Raw genomic sequence first — 17972 nt, forward strand, 5'->3', positions numbered from 1 at the left:
TGTGGGAGGGACCACTGGACCTGGAATTCAACTGATTTTGTGGGTCAATTGATGAGTAAGCAGGTAAACCCTCAGCAACCTAAACAGTTGCTTTCCTACGTAGTTATGAGGTGAGAGGGTTCAGCTAATAATGGGGCAAAAGAGTTGAGAATCTGTATGCCCATGTTTAAATGAATGCTAGTAGTCCCCTTGCCTAACCAATGGACAGTAAAACACCTGAAGTAAGGGCCTATCGCTCTTGGGGGCATGCCCCCCTGGGGGGGGGCATGAAGAAATTCCAGGGGGGACGTGAGGCGACCCAGCCACACACACACCTCATCAATCCCACCCCAAGTTTTGCTACTATTTTTTTGGGAGCGAGAGGTGAGGGTTTCTCAAAAATCAAAAAGGGTGCGTGATGCCAAAAAGTTTGGGAACCACTGCTCTATAGTCTTTCCCTTTATCCTAAAATTCCCCAGGATCCTGGGGCTTCAATCTAGTATCTCATCTATTAATTCAATGGATAGCAAATTAAATGCCTTTTACATATGTAAATATCTCAAGTCCAACTCTATGGCACATCTGATTTCCTCAGCAATTTAAGTCACTGCTTTTTCAACAAATGTTAATTTCAGCTTTACATTAAGTACGTTGGTGGCTTGTATAGTTTGCAGACATTTACACAACAGCAAGAAGAGAAATCATTGATGAATAACTGAGTATAACCCTATTTTTAATACTGGCAGTTTACATACAAGAATTATCTTTAAATGTTTCTTGGTTTTTCTCTCTTCATATAGACTAGTGTCATATTAGAGATTAAGTGTCATCTGAAAACCTGTAGCAATTGCAGTACATGTTTATTTTATTAAAAGCTAGCAAGCTCCACTTCTAAAATACATTTGCTTCCCCTGAGTCTATGGAGAATATTTTGTGCAGCATTTCTTGCTGTTAGTTATGAGTATTCTTGTGTCAAAAGCCAGAATTATTTTACAATTAATTATAAATGTGGGGATATGCATAAAGTGCAGAAGAATGTAAAATAAGTGATTTATGAGAATTTGAGGTATAATTATAACATTTCATTAAATATATAGGTTGTTTTCCAGTCTAAGCATTATCACCGAACTAACTCACCCAGCTAATATGAGATTCATGCAGTTCAGAGCCAAAGACTGCTACTCTCTTGCACTATCAAAATTAGAAAAGGTAAGAATTCCTTCTTTTTATAAATGGGTTAAAGATTACATCAACTTGGCTTATTCCTTACTCGCTTTGTGGTAGGCTAGTCAAACCAGATTGATACAGCTTTGTATTTGAAGGGTTAGGCATTCCAGAAAGCCTTTTTTTTTTTTTGAGGTTTACTTGAACATTAATCTGTTTTGGTTTTTTTTGGTTTCTATCTAGTTGCATCAACTTTGCTACAAAACTATTTCTGAAATTGTAGGCTGACACTAGTATTGTTCAAGGAAACAAAATCACATGAACTGTACCTGTTTAAAAATCACCATGCAATATTCTAAGAGGTTATTAGGAAATTAATGTGGAAAACTTTTCAAATGATTTAAAACACTTAAATATAATATGCACATGCTCTAATATATATGCATGTGTTGGAGTATAATACATATTATTACCATTATGCTAAGTCAATTTAGTGAGTCTGTAGTTACATATTCTGATACCAAGATTTTACAGTTGGTTTATTGTAAAATTTGCTCTTCTCAGCACCAGCCTCCCAGGGGAGAAATGTAGGAGTATTATTTAAAATTTTGTTAAATATTTATCTTTACTTTTGTTTAGGTCATGTGTTTGGTGAGCATGGGGAACAGGGAGTTAGACAGAAATTCTGAATTGCTAAGAACAGTGTTTGATCAATGGCTAGGTCAGCTTCTCTGATCTGAGTCCTGTAGAGAGTATTTTTTCCTTTAAATTTTTGCTGCCTCCATATGCATTAACAAACTAGTAGGAGTCAAATAGTTTTTATATACAAGCAATTTGCAGAAATCAGAACTTTAGTCACTCACTCAGCCACCTTCTTGTACATGATGGAGAATTGCAAAAAAATTATTTTGATTGAATAGGAAAAATATTGGTGGAGAGATGTCAAGATCATCTGCTACCCTCCGTTTTTAGGTGGTACTGAGAAAGAGACCATAATCTCTTCTGGTCAGGAACTGTCAAGCTGGATGCTGCAATAATAAAAGTAAAACTAATCCATGGGTGGGTCCCCTCTCATGAGTGATTGACTGCTGCCTACCTTCCATCTACATGAGTTATGGGCAGAACAATAAACTCAACTATTCAAAAGTAATACAGTATATCAATTCCTGTGTTATTCTGATGTGCACATGCTCTGATCAGATGCAACATTTTAGAAGGTTATATTCAGGTACTCACAATGCTGGGAGGCTCTTTAATTTCAAAGCATTTCAGATTCTGGTAGCAGTTTAATTGTTGTTAAGACTAGAACCATTTATTTCTCCACTTGACATTTATTTTCCTTTGGGTCCCTGTTAACTACTCATACTTCTTTGATTATTCATTTGTTTCCTGTTTTCTTCAATTTCTCTCCTTTCAGTTTTTGTTATGATGCCTCCTTGGAGCATTTCCCTCACCCATAGAGAAGGTTTGCAGCTGAGATTTTCTCGTACTAGCACTTTTCCAGTGGTTTCTGTAAGAAGAGTGGAGTAAGATTGGCTGGAATCATGCACTACTAGTATATCTGCAATGCTGTATGGGTATGTCTATACTGCCATCCTAGTTCAAACTAGGGTTGCTAATGTAGGCATTCGAACTTGCAAATGAAGCCCTCCTGCAAGGAGGTTTAATGGTAGTTCAAATTAGGAGCTTTAATTTGAACTACCTACTTCGTGCCGCATGTAGCCGTGGGCAGGTAGTTCGAATTACGGGACATTTAAAAATGGTGGCACCCGGGAACATGCAAACGAAGCCCGGGATATTTAAATCCCGGGCTTCATTTGCAAGTTCGAATGCCTACATTAGCCATCCTAGTTCAAACTAGGGTGACAGTGGAGACATATCCTATTAGACCATGAAATACCAATAGGTAGAAATTCCTCAGGGATGTATTCTCTGAGGGTATATCTAGACAACATGCTTTTGTCGACAGATACTGTCGAAAAAGCCTCTGTCGAAAAAGAGCGTCTAGACTACAGCCAGTTTTGTTGAGAAAGCAAGCTGCTTTTTTGACAGAGTCTATATACTCTCTTTTGAAAAAGCACAGTGTGGATGCAATAGCACCTTTTTTAGACATAACTCTTTGGAAAAAAAGCCGTTATTCCTCGTAGAATGAGGTTTACCTCCGTCAACAAAACTGCCGCGTTATGTCAACTTACTGTCAACAGAACTTGGTGGTAGTATAGACGCGGGTATAGTTTTGTCGACAAAAGTTCACTTTTGTCAACAAAATATACCTGTGTCTACACTACCACTGTGTTCTGTTGACAAAGCCTCTTTCGAGAAAAGCCTGTAGTCTAGACGTATCCTGAATGTTGTTCTTTGGTGCCCTATGACTCATAGAGACCTCTGGGCATATCCTATATCTCCAGCACATAGGGTATGTCTAGACTGCATCCCTCTGTCGGCAGAGGGATACAGATTAGGCCGGTCGACATTGGAAATGAAGCGGGGATTTAAATATCCCATGACTAATTTGCATAAACATGCCCGCTGTTTTTGCCAACTCAGCACTTTGTCAGCAAAAAGCAGCAGGCTAGAGGGGGATCTATCAAGAAAGAAAGCCTTTTTCTACTGACCCTGTAAACCTCCTTGCAGGAGGCATAAGGTATCTGTCTTAAAAAGCTTTCTTTTCTAGACTGCTGCTTTTTGCTGACAAAGTGCTGAGTTTGCAAAAACGGTGGCCAATTTTATGCAAACTAGGTCCGGGATATTTAAATCCCCGCTTCATTTCCAGTGTCGACCTGCCTAATCTGCATCCCTCTGCTGACAGAGGGACGCAGTCTAGACATACCCATTGTGTGGAGACAAGGATACTGACTAACACAGCCATTTCCACTCTTTATTTACATTTTAAGTGCTTTTAAAGTAGTTCAGAGGGGTTTACAACCTGTCTCAACTGACATCAGTATTGAACCTCCAGGTGTCTTTTCTGCCTCGCATGAGTATTTTGAAAAAAAGGTTGCTGAAAGGTATTAGAAAATTCAGGGTTACTGTGCTGCAACATTTGATTAACTTACAGGCCCATGCACACAGAGTAGTGAATAAGACCTGGAAATTAAAGAACAGCAATTTAATGAACTTTCTCCTAGCTCTTTCAATGTGAGTGAAAGTGATCTTATATGGTCAGTAGTGGATTGCTATTCCTGGTCTAAACTCCTCATTTTCAGATAGACTTGAAAAGCCGGGTAGTTGCCTTCAGCTAATTCATATATGCACACATGTGCAAAACCGACTTCATGGCTTAATGGGCTGCAGAAGCAAGAAATCTTATTTGCAGAAGAATGCCATCTGCTATTGCAGCTGCAACTTTCATTGCTTAAAAAAAAACCAACCAAACAAACAACCAAACAACCAAACAAAAAAACCTATAACCAAACCATCACAGCTGGCATCAGACAATGCAAGAGCTTTTTTGGACAGCAAAAAAAAAAACAGCTGATGAAATATGTTTAAGCCATATGCCAAACGATTATCTTTCAAAGAAGAACAGGCAAGGTGGACATTTTACAGAATACTTATTTGAAAATCTTGAAAGTAAGGATAGAAAACATCCTAGTGTCCAATGATTTCTCATTAAACTAACTACTTATTTGCTAAAACAATTTTATCCTTACTGATTTAGAGGCAATGCATTTTTTCCTTCAACCAGACAGTTAATAATATGAAAATAATGTATACAGTCATATGTAATCACTTGATATTCTGCTATTCTTTTTTACCATAAGAAACACGTTGAAATTGGCTCTAAAGGCTAAAAATCACCAGTGCAAATTTCCTCCATTACTTTTTACTGCTGTTTGAGTTATAAATGCAGATAAATATATCTGAAATGACATTAGCCATTTGGTTTTCAGAAGTGACATAATGGGCTTTTTAAAAACCCAAATATGGTTAAAGCTGCATCTGAATTTTGGTGTCAATTCATTAACTTCGATGGAGATGAAATTATAATCTTCAGGTAGGGACCTGGCCCTATATTTTAAACTCAACTCTGTGGAAGATTTCTTTTCCTCTTCATTGCTTTGTATCTTAGTACAGTCTTAGTATAATTAACAGACTTTGATGCTGTCTTTCATTGTGGTATTTACATATAAAGGGGTTCCTATTTTTTTCTGTTCCTATCTTTCCCATACTAGAGGTTGTTGTTGAATTCTAAACTGATTTTAATAACAGGAATTCATTAAAATGTAAAGATTATAAACATGAGTCAATCCTTCTGAATACTATTTTTCCTGGGTTCGGGATCAGTCTTAAATGCTACATGAACAGATACAAAGGTTGTCAAAACTTAAAGGTCACTTGACGGTTCCTCTCTAGAAGCCAGTCACATACCTACATACTCTTTTTATAGCCTCATAGCTATTTCCCCTTCCAGTTTCTTGCACCTTTCTCAGAATCATGGGGTACTGGCTACTGTCAGAGTCAGGTTACTGGGCTAGATCCATAAATGATCTGATCCAATTGAGATGTTTTATACCAGAGAAGGGAGCATGCCAAGTTCAGATGCTGCCATAGCTCTCTCAACGTTACTGGGTGTGTCTGCACTGGAGACGGGAGTTATAATTTCCAGCTTCATTAAACAGGCCCACACTAGCTCTATAAGAGCTAGCATACTAAAAATACAATTGTAGCCATGGCAGCCCAAGGGGCAGGAGGGGCTAGCTGCCAGAGCACATACCTCAAATCTTGGATGGGATCTTACTCTGGGCAGCTAGTGCCTCTCACTTCTATTTTTAGTCCACTAGCTCAGCCAGACCCAGTGCAGGACTGGAAATGACACCTTCCCTCTACAGTGTAAGCACACCCATCCAGTGCAGCTCCTTCATTCTTTAAAGTGTTTTTTAATATGATGTTCATATCATGAGATGAGAGAGAGAATGGAAGGCATTTGGTCCAAACACAAAGTAAAACCCCACATGGGGTAGATGCAGAGAACACAGGAGGAACACAAGAAATTGAGAATGTCAAAGAACAAACACCAAGGGAAGCATTGCTGAAGGGTACCACATATGGTATAGCTGACAGGCCTGGCCCACTGTGAGGGAAGCTTCCTAGCTTTCTAGTTCACAGTGTAAAATGCCACAACAAAATATTGATCAAGTATTTTGCAGACTGAGAGAACATAGTGATGTTTCTCGTCTTATAAAGTTCTGTGAGAGTTAGAGATGCTGTTACAATCTCACCATTAGTTCTCAGTTACTTTTAGGTGTAAGTCATCTGCTGCTGTGATTTAAAAAAAAAATGTCTACCAAAGATTCAGAGCTTCCTTACCTGGACCACAGGGCCATAGGCACAAGACATATTCATTTGGAAGGGCCAATCAAATGCTCTTTAGGGCCGCTGCATTTTAACATGCAATTTACATATCAATGTGAATTTGTGGTTAAACAAATGATGCTTGTCCCAAGCTCTTCTCTCGTGCTCCTAGATTAGCAATAGTTTTTCCAAATATATTTATACTGCCTCCTTCCCCATGAAGTAATTCCAAACATTTCATTGGACAAACAGCTGGGTACCATGCTTATTGTGAAACAACTCTGCAGCATTCTGATAGCTTTCTGCATTCTACTGCAGCAGAAATCTCTGGAAAGCCAATGAACCTGAAGATAAAGCACAAGTTACCTGGGCAAAATATGCCAGAGGGAGCATTTCAATGCTCACAAATCACTTAGACAAAAGTAAAGAAAAACAAGCCAGTAATAAGAGGCAGAGGAAAGATGGAATCTGAAGGATTTAAAATAAAGAGAATACCCCCCCCCCATGTCCAAGTTCCTGTTTTGAAATAAGATGAGCAGGGATAATAAGGATTTTCTCCCTCCTTCTTTTCAAAATTTAAGCATCAGCCTATATATATTCCCAAAACATCTCCTCTCTCCCATCCCTCCTTTTTGCCACACAAAACAGAAAGCTCTACAAACTATACTGAGCACAAGGAATGTTACATTTTTATACCTTCCATTTGTTTGCTGCTAGGCCATTGAATCCAGAGCCTGTTCTCCATCCGTGTAATATTTATGCCATTAATCTAAAAGGCTTCATAGAGTGTATATAATTTAATTTATTGAAGATTAAATATCTACATCAAAATAGAGAATGAAAAACTATCTTATACATTCAGCACACACCTGTAAGATTTAGTTCATAAAAATGAACAAGAAATCTCTTCAACTCTATTCCACTATACAATAGGTGGCTATTCATCACAGTTATCAAATCTATAGGCCTGATCCTCAAAATAATTACACAAGTAGCCCTTATTCTCATGACTAGTCTCAGTGAAACGATTTGTGAATGGAAGAACTGCTAATGTAAATCTGCAGGATTGGGTCCCATATATTTAATCAGAAACATGCTAAATGGGTCCCATATATTTAATCAGAAACTAAAATGCTTTAGAAGTATTACAAAGTGAAGTACCTGGAAATAATCATTAAGAATACATCACAGAAGGAGCTGAGCGAGAGTTCATTGAGAGCAGAGTTCCTCAAAGTGTTCCATAGGCCTGCTGTGGGAAAGCCACTATCAGGTCCATATCTCTTTATTTACCTAAAGGCTCTATAAGCACAGGGCCTTGCAGCTCCCATTGGCTAGAGTTCACTGTTTCCAGCCACAGAGAGCCACAGGAAGCATCAGCTGTGGAGAATACTGGATAAGTGGAGTGGAAGCCAAGCTCAGCAGCAGTAGTTGGAGACAGAAGAGCTTCACTTAGACCTACTGCAAGTTGTTTTGAGGTGACTGCTGTAAAATAATGTAAATTGTATAGCTGCAGCTCAGCAATCCATTGTTATAGAGACAGCAGCTTCCCATTATACTCTCCCTCCATGCTGGTCTCTTCTCTAGTGCCCCACTGCAGTAGAGAAAAATAGAGCACCTGGTGACACTGGTTCCCAATGACATGACATGACAGGAGATGTGCTAATCTCCACAGAGTTTGTTCAGCTTGGAATTTCTTCACACCAGTAGGCCCGGGAAGCATCTTGCCTCTACTGCTCACACTTCTCTAATGACACTACTCCTGTAGAAGTTAATGTGAGTTTTGCATATGAGAGGATTGCAAGCACAAGCAACCAATAATTTAAGCGTCTTGATGTTTTCATTTGAACCAAGTAATAAATTGAGGTTACATCTCGAAAAAATGCATGAGTGATGACTAGAGTAATCAATAAATTATCTACTTGCCACAAATCTCCATGGACAGAAAGAGTTACAGTCACAGTGATGTTTCATTATTCATACAGCAGATGAACACTCGAACAGTGAGCTGGCTCTCTGATATATTTAGTACTACAGTAAGATGTTTGCAATGCTATAATTTTAGGGAAACAATGGATTGCATTGTTGCATTTGGAGGTGGGGATTTTATCTATATAGTCACTCTTCATTGTTTAATAACCATCTAGGAGCTAATCACATTTTAATTTTTAGTAGAGATAGTAAGTTACAAAAAAAGGATCAAAAAAAGGAATGTGGTCATTAAAAGAAATTCTATCAATTTCATACTATATATATATATATATATATATATATATATAGGAAAGATGTTTCCTATTTTGTGTCTTTTTTCATAGTATTCAGACAAACCAACATTTTTTCACAACAAAAATGTCGAACAGTGAAAAACAACAATGTGATAGTATGATGAAATTCAATATGAGAACACATCAATGACACATTGCTTGCAGCAGCCTGCCATTCTGCATATATATGTGTCTCTTTCATTTTGAAGTTTGCAGAGTCTCTTTACTGCACTAACCAACTGTTCATGCCATCTCTTAGACTGAAAGTCTGTATTTCATTTGTTGCTGATTTCTTGAAACAAGAAAAAATGCCTCAAATCTGCTAGCTCTCCCCTCTGATAGCCAGGGAAACAAGCGGCAGCAGCTGGACCCTAATGTAGTTTAAAAATGAAGGAGAGAGGGAAAAGAGGCATCACTGTTGTTCCTGCGTTTTTGCTGTTTCTCTTCCCCAAAGGTATCAAAGCAGGAGCCTCCAGCCCCTTTTGGCTTCCACCTCCTCTTCTTTCCCTGTTCAGCAACCTCCCAAGCCCTGCAGTAGAACCCTTCTTCTTATTTTCTCCTTAGTAGCTCCCTGTACGACCCTCAGACATCAGAGAGGGAATTTCCAATAGGGTTCAGTGCCTCCTTCTTAGGTACAGTGGGCCTGATCCAAAGCTCATTGATGTCAACAGAAGGACTCCCATTAACTGTAGGGGACTTTGAATTAGGCCCAATAAGAGCACCCCTACCTTTCCTCTCTTCTAAAGACAGAATCACCCACAAGGGGCCTGATCAGGCAAGCAGATCTGATAGTATGGACTCTCAGGACTCCATGCAGGTGCCAGAATCTGCATTAGCCAGGAGAAAGCCAGGCAACATAACTAACAGTTGGGCCTTTAATAATTGATCTTGACACCTGTGTTTAGTATTGGCAATGGTTTCTATCTGTAAATACAAATGACTGTCTACACTGGGAGAAAAAGTAGCTGCAGTTTGTTTCGAGGAAGCACCACTGTAACATTATATACTGTATTTTTTTAAATTAAAAAAGGAATCTCTAAAATTATTTTTATTTCTTTATTTTTAACCTTTGAATAGAAAGAACGGGAGAAGGGTTCTAATCTGGCATTTATGTTTCGACTACCTTTTGCTGCTGGAAGGGTTTTCAGCATCAGTATGTTGGATACGCTTCTGTACCAGGTACTATCTATGACAATGCATACTGTTCTCTAATACATAAACTTCCTCATTGCATGGATTTTTTATATGTAACTGTTAAATGAACCACTTTGTAATATTTTATTGTATTCTGACTGATGTTTTATGCATCAGGTTACATTTGCTTTACTTTTAATATATGAAAAACACACTGAAGAGTTATAGTTAAAGTAGTGTGAGGAAAAACTTTATTTTCTTTACAATAATATTAAAATTCTATAATTGTTTTAGTAAAATATTAACATTTTAAAGACATTATTATAAGTGTGTAATCCTCATGAGATTAGACAGATGATTCTGAAATAAGGGCTTCATACAGTGGGATAGTCTGAATGTCCGGGAATCCACTCACACAGAACTGGTTGTAGGACTAGGGTTACATAGGGTCAAGTTCTGGTGGGCCCTGATTTCTGAGTGCACCAGGAAACTCATCAGAAGAGGAAAAAAGAAAGGATCATTTACAACACTCAGAAGTGTTCCAATCCAATGCAAAAAAGAAAAAATCCGATAAAGGAACAAAAATAAAATCCAGTTTCCATGAGCGTTATAAGAGGTGATGCCAAGGTAGAGCCAAGAGGTCATTTGTATGCCCTGGATGTTAATGTCTGTTTACTCACTAACCCAACAGTGATCGTAACACACTATGCAACTTTCTCCTGCTCTTCACACTGGAAGATTGCACCTGGAGCTTTTCACAACTGAAGTACAAGACACATTAATAACGCATACTGTATGCAAGCACCCATCTGGATTATGATATTACTTACACAGAGATTTTTGCTCGATAAAGTCAGATCTCAGTCCTGCAAATCACTGACTTTAACTCAGCTGAGCAATCCCACTGAAACCAATAGAACGATTTACTGAGCGACGTCACATGTGTTTGCTGTAACAAGCCCATAGTTCAGAACTGTGCCACACTTATTTACATGAAATGATACGTTACTCCACATACCCATGTGAAGTGAATTGTGGTAATAGAGTCTAGCTCTAATAGAGCAGTCAAAGTGAAGTTAACTTAACGGTGATGTGACCCCAAAAGCTCAGTTTTTCAGAAATGAGTTTGCGTGCACATGTATTATTACCTCTAATCTCAAACCTAGTTTCAAACAGAGCAAATAGATAGTGTGAACAGCAACTTCCTGAGGCTAAGTATATCTGTCAAACCTTTTCAGTACAGGAGGTAAGCAGGTATGTAGCTTCAAAAATATAATACAGTAGAAGAAAATGAAAACATTGAAAACTATTCATCAATTGCTGCATATTTTGGAAATAAATTTACTTACAAGAGATAGTCTAATCCTGCTCGAGAATATGAACACTGAATTTGGTATTATTTTACAAGGGATAGCTGAATGAGGACACTCTTTTTCAGGAAAATATTTTTGTTCTTAATTCCTGCCATTTCAGTGTTTTATATTTTCTGTTTGCATGATCATACAGAATTCTCTCTTTGTACAGAATGCTATTACTGGATGGAAACAATTTACAGTCAATAGAGCTGGTTTGGAATTTTTTGACAAAACATTTTTCATAGAAAAAACCTGATTTGTCCAAACGAAAGCTCTTCATATCTTTTTGATGAAAATGTTATTGGCAAGGTTTCTGAGCTCCAGGAAGGAATTTCAAATCAGGGGAGAGGGAAGGAGAGGAGAGAAGCAACAGCCTAGTGGTGAGGATACCCATCTCGTACCTGCCCCAGATCAGGAACAGATCTCTGTTTTTGGCGGGGCAGGGAAGGGGGGAACAAGGGGTTAAGAATATCCCAGTTTAGTTTAAACTGAATAAAGGGTTGTTCTAGATAATATGTAGCCCTGCCATGAGCGTAGGGGACTGCGCTAGACTGCATTAGACTCGAGAGCCCTTCCAGTACTATGATTCTATAGACTTAAGCTAAATCAAAATAAGTCTAATTTAAATCAAGATAAGACAATGCACACAGTCTTTTGCACCTGCTTAGCTAAACTAGTTTAACCATAACACGTGTTAAATTAAACTAGTGCAACTTCTGGTGTAAACAAGCTGTAAGATTAACCTGCAGTAAATGCCATAGACTCATGTCTGCAACATTGGCCATCATGATTATATTGAGTCTATCTTGATTCTGTCAGACTTGTTACAATAGAAGGTGAGCATGGATAACTCTCTGTGGGTTGGGTGCAGAAAGGAGCTCGATGTAGGGGGTTGGGATGCAGGAGAGGGCGTGGGATCTGAGATAGAATTTGGGTGAAAGAAGGGGCTGTGACCTGGGGCAGGGTTCCAGGAGGCAGTATGGGTGCAGGAGAGGAATCTGCCCTGTGGGAGGAGCATTGGAGGGGGTGCAGGGTCTGGGAGGGAGATGTGACCATGGGTAGGGGGGTGCAGAGTATTTTGCCAGTGACCTGGGACAAGGAGTTAGGATGCGGGAGGAGCTGGGATGACATAGGCAGGATCTGGCCAGGAGGCACTTAGCTAGGCAGCTCCTGGCTAGTGCTCAGCAGGACCCTCAGGCAGGCAGGCTTCCTGCCTGCTGCAGCCTAAGGGCTCAGAGCGGCTGGCTGCTCCCTGTGGTCCTCTATGAGGGAGAGGCTTCACATACTGCCTCCACCCCAGCACAATCTCTCAGCTCCTATAGGCCAGTTCCCATTGGCTGCCCTGCCCTCAGCTCAATCTCTTAGCTCCTATTGGCCAGCCGGCCAGTGGGAGTTGGAAGATTGTGCGGAGGGCTAGGGCAGTGTGCAAAGCTTCCCCTTCCCTCCCTGGCACAGAGAGGTAGATGGAGCAGCCCGTCATTCTGAGCCCTGGAGATGTTCCCTGCCTGAGAGTCAAGCCCACAGCCCATACCTTGCCTGACCAGGTCTAGTTTGACCTCTGGTATAACACACATAATAGAATTTCACTTATTTACCTCTGCACTGAGCCACCCAGTAGCTTGTGTGCCAAAGCGTTTCTTCCAGGAAACATCTTGTTTTCGTATGAAGATCTGGAGAGAGAGAAAACCCACCTCTTTCCTTGGTAGTTTGTTTCAACAGCCTCATTTAAAAGATGCCTCATTTACAGTTTAAATTTGTCTAGTTTTACATTCTAGCTCTGGGTTCTTTTTATGTCTTTCCCCTCTTAATTAAAGAGTCCTTAATGCCTTGTGTTTTTACAAGGAAAGAATGATCAGTGGTGAATAAATACATTTTGGTTCAGAATTCACACATAGCACTGCTGACCTGCTTACCTGTGCACTTAAAGTTTATTTTTCTCTCTCTCTCTGTTTATTTTGCAGTCATTTGTGAAGGATTATATGATCTCTATCACAAGACTACTGTTGGGACTAGATACCACACCAGGATCTGGATTTCTTTGCTCGGTAAGGTTTTTTTTTTTTTCTTTTAAAAGATGATTAAATGGTATGATAAGAAGTTCTGTAGTCTCCTGAAAATGCCACTGCTCTTTTCATATTGTGATTTCTTTTATGAGAGTTCAAGCAAGTCCATTATTTTCTTTATCTTTAGAGTAGGTGTTGGGAAAAAATAGGTGGAAAAGTAAACCACTTTGCTTACTTGCAAAACAAAACAAACTTTAAAAGATATGTAAAGAAAAAAAGTCAGAGAAAAGAACTGCAGACATTATGACAGTGTTCAGAATTTCAATAAAGATTTTAAAAAAACCTCCATAGGTTGGCTATCATATGTTTTTGCATGGAGTAACAAACCTTTAAACAAGCTGAATTGAAATAATATGAACAGTACCTAATTTCATGAAAGTGATTAGCAATGTAAAGCTAAAATGGGCTATGACTTTCTCCTGTGCTACACCACTCGTTTACCTGTTGGTAAAATTAGGATAAAATTGAGCACTAAATACCAGATAAAGATGGAAGTTAAGGGTTAGTTGAGTTTCACATGTTGCATTTCCTGTTCCTAAGAAGTCAGAGGCTTTGTTGTTTATTAGATATTTCAGTATTCCCAAATTATTCATAAGTAACATAGCAACTCCTTTGGACAAGGCTGATCTCTAAACCAACAAGGACATATTTGTACAAAGCATTTGATAGTCTTAAAAGGAAAAGAAAATAGCATTAATTGGCCCAGGGGGTATATAAATAATATATTCAGCCCAGTAGCATAAATGTGAAAGAGAATTCACAACATGAATAAGCTGAACTGAATCTGAAAATTCTGAGTTTACTGTAAGAAGCTGCAATATTGTTCAATACGTTCAGTACTGTCAGTGCTTCAGAGGATGAGGACGTGATCCAAAACTTCCTGATATCAACAGGAAACTTTCCACTGGGCTTTGTATCAGGCCCTCGGGGCATCAGTTCTGCAATCTGTGCCTTACATCAATGGTCCTCATTGAATTCCATAGGATCAATCACGTAAGAAAGGGCTTACAAGACTGGATACTGGGCTTAACAGAGCTATAAGAACTTTGTTTAAAAAGTTTATTTAAAGTTAATTTAAGTCCAGGGGACTGGACTTGATGGCCTTCTAAGGTCTCTTCCAGTTCTATGATTCTATGATTCTATGATTTAGCAATACTTGCCCCCACCAGCTGTTAAACAGGATGCAAGTTGATTTACAATATCTTAAATTGGACCCACATTACTTGTATCCAAATGTCTTCACTTTTTCAGTCATAATTCTTAAATTGTCATAGAAGATGTGCAAGAATTTTCAAATTCATTTTATATGCCATTTTTGTTTAATAGTGTTACTTTGATTTTTCAAAGAACTAGGTTGCTGTAACAGGTAAAATAGATACAGTTCTCTTTAGTCTCAACTCAGATTACTTCTTATGCATCTTCAGCTTTCCATGACACTTTATTAGTGCTGCCAGATATTTTACTTTTCTTTTACTCTCAGATCTAACACTGGAGATTAAGCAGCAAGTAAAAGAATTTCCAAAGAATTTTAAAACTGTGTCTGAGAGGTTCCCTTCTAAAGCACGCAGGCCTTTGCTTGGGAAAGTCCTTAGGAAGAAAAAACAAAACAAAACATAAAATAAAAATTAGAACCTGACTTTCTGTTGTTATTCCAGATGAAAATCACAGAAGATGATCTATGGATTAGGACATATGCCAGACTCTACCAGAAACTTTGTTCTTCAACAGGAGATATCCCTATTGGAATCTATAGAACTGAATCCCAAAAACTTACAACATCTGAGGTTTGCCTGCTTGAATATACCTATTTCTTGTCTGGATAATCCAAACCACACAGTAACAAATTCATACACTGATAGTGTAATATACAGACAGCAGTGGTACAAATGGTCCAGCATGGCACGCTGGATCAGCAAGTTATTTTTGGCCAGTTTTGCATGCTGGAAAGAGTCCCTGCAGGTCAAACTCAGTCCCTACACTGCCGTGCCTCTGTATGCAGAGCAGAGACCTGAGGGGCAGGGCTGGGAGTGATAAGGCAGCTGAAGGAGATGACAGCATTCTGCTCCTTTCTACACTGCCCCTCCCAACAACTGCTTCCCTTCCTCCCCCCAGACCTGTACACAACCATGTCAGCTTTGTGGAGGCTGGAAGTTCTGTTCTTTTTCCCTTTGGGAGGGGCTATGGAAAAAGGAGCAGAACTCTCTGGAAGCTACTTCAGCTGCTGGATCACTCCAGCCCCCTTCCACCACGTAATGTGAGATGGAGAGGGGAGGGGAGGAGTATGAGGGTCATGGGCTGGGAGCAGAGAGGCCATAGGGGGTCACTTGGGGAAGTCATGCACACTCACCCCCAGCTGGTGGGCCTTCCCCCTCCATTATTGGTAAGAACTTTTGTCTTCTTGCACCACAGATATATAGTTACATGAGTCATACAGTACTGTATTGACTCTAATAAATTTTTAATCAAAGAGGAAATGTTATATAATACCATAGCTGTTGCCTACCATGCTGTTTCAAGCAATCATGCCATGTGGTAGTAAATGTATTCTTTTCATTTAGTAGTAGATAAACAAAGGGTGATCCATGTCCAAAACTCTAAACCTGTACCTGGAGAGAGATCTGCATGGTGCCCCACTGACCTCAATGGGGTGTGGGCACGCCTTAAATCAGATGTAAAATGAGGAGTAAAGTTAGTGAACAGGGTTACACACTATAATATTGGCTCTTCCTGAATATTAAAGGTTGGCTTTTTTAGCATCCTAGTTACTAAAATTCATAGTAAATGTATATTATAAGTAATGGGTATTAGCTTTGCAGAAAGCTTGCTACTGGCAAATGCTGGGGAAGAGAAAGTTGGACAAGGGGGAGAGAGGCTCACTGCAGTGATTCTTGCTATATGATTATGTCATCCTCAAAATTCTGGTTCCACAAATGTCAATTATTACATTGGTTTTGATTAACATAGTTGATAGTGTTTCTCATAGAAGAGGTTACCGACATAGGAGTCGAGAGAATTATGTCTTAACACCAAAATAATCAATCATTTTCCACTTGTCAAAACACAGGAGATGCTAAACTTATACAAACAGAAATGCAATAGATGTTTAAAGCTGGATTTCCTGCTACAGATTGCAGTAGGCTCCTGCAATACTGAGATTTCACTTTTTTCTTAAATATACTTCTTAACTGTATATAGGAAAGTGATTATTAATAATCAGGTACATGTGGGAAAGACAAGAAATTAAGGTTGAAAACTGAAACTCATTCTTGGGTACAGGCAGTCCCCGGGTTACGTACAAGATAGGGACTGTAGGTTTGTTCTTAAGTTGAATTTGTATGTAAGTCGGAACTGGTACATATTGTAGGGGAAACTCTAGCCAAACATTTCTCCAGAGCTCAGCTTTATTCTCCCACACCTCACTTCCCTCAGTCCTTTATTCTCAAGCTGAGGTGTCTGCTGAGAAAAGCCGCTCCGTGTCTCCCTGGTCTGCTGGGGGGGGAGGGGGGAGCTAGCTTCGCGTCTCCCTGGTCTGCTGGGGGGAAGCAGCTAGTGCGGGGTTGCCTCACCCCGTTTGTAAGTAGGGAGCCGATGTAAGTCGGATCCATGTAACCCGGGGACTGCCTGTATTCCTCAGTGAGTCTGAATATTACTGGAGCCTATTGCAGTCTCTATCATGTATACAGACACACTGAAAAACAATTTCAAAAATGTCTTAGAAGCACAACTCTCAATATCCAAATGTATGTACAGACACATGCAATCTGTTAACATTTTCTAATGCGGGTGCCAAGAAATAGTCCAAAATATGCCAAATCTGTTGTTAATCATCTATGGTACCATGCAAGGTATGTCATGTATAAAGGGATTTCTAAAGAAGCAAATATTGTTATAAGATGGGGCGGGGAGTGATATATGGGAGGAGTGAAGAACTTTATTTAATATTCTGTGATGCCTGGTACGTTTTGGCTACTTAAACATGGTAAATCCAAGTTTAAGTCTGAGTTTCTCAGAGATATACATAATGTTTATCCAAATACCCCTGGTTTTATAAATTGAAATGAATAAGTAAAAGACATTGGCCTGATTTTCAAAGGTGCTAACAATTCAACATCAGTGAGAAGTCTGGGAGCTCAGAACCTTTGAAAATCTAGGCCATATTCTGAAATGTCTAAATATGGATTTGGGTGTCTTGCAGTAGTCACACAACTTTGAAAATTCTGGCCATATGATTCCAGATATAGCTGCAGAGTTCTGGAAGTGAATCACTAGTATAATAGACATTGTCTTGTAGTATTTTCAGTTGCCCAGGTGTAGATATCTACAGGTAGGGATTTCTTCTATGACTTCTACAGGTTGCTGTAGTAGTCTTCAGTGCAGTATTCCCAGATTTATTTAAATCTTTATGTTTTATTGCCACTACTCATTAAATTTAGTATAGCTGTTATGGTGGCACTGTTATGGTTCAACAAGTAAGGGTGTTGTGGCATTACACATTTTCTTCTCCTTTTCACTTTTTAGTTCAAAGCAGTTGCTCTGTGCACCTCAAGGGTATAGCTACACTACACGCCAAAATTAAATTAATTGTGAGGCTGAAGTCGAAGTAGCTTAACTCAGCTTTTGGTGCTGTCTACACTGCTGGGAGTCACAGGAAGAACATTCTTCCTTTGACTTCCCTTACTCCTTGTGAAAACAAGGTAACTGGCATCGACCAGAGTGCCCCT

General features: G+C 39.3%; 1 protein-coding gene across 6 annotated transcripts in view; it reads left to right on the forward strand.

Moving 5' to 3' along the window:
• Positions 1 to 17972, forward strand: part of KCNT2 (potassium sodium-activated channel subfamily T member 2) — a 321535-nt gene that overhangs the window by 256514 nt on the left and 47049 nt on the right. For all 6 annotated transcript variants that reach the window (XM_075936723.1, XM_075936724.1, XM_075936727.1 and 3 more), the window contains 4 exons: positions 1077 to 1188; positions 9777 to 9878; positions 13150 to 13233; positions 14907 to 15035. In XM_075936723.1, coding sequence (XP_075792838.1) covers positions 1077 to 1188; positions 9777 to 9878; positions 13150 to 13233; positions 14907 to 15035 — 427 coding nt within the window. The remainder of the gene's footprint in view (positions 1 to 1076; positions 1189 to 9776; positions 9879 to 13149; positions 13234 to 14906; positions 15036 to 17972) is intronic.

Source organism: Pelodiscus sinensis, chromosome 9, assembly GCF_049634645.1.
Source record: "Pelodiscus sinensis isolate JC-2024 chromosome 9, ASM4963464v1, whole genome shotgun sequence".
NCBI classification, from domain to species: domain Eukaryota; kingdom Metazoa; phylum Chordata; order Testudines; family Trionychidae; genus Pelodiscus; species Pelodiscus sinensis.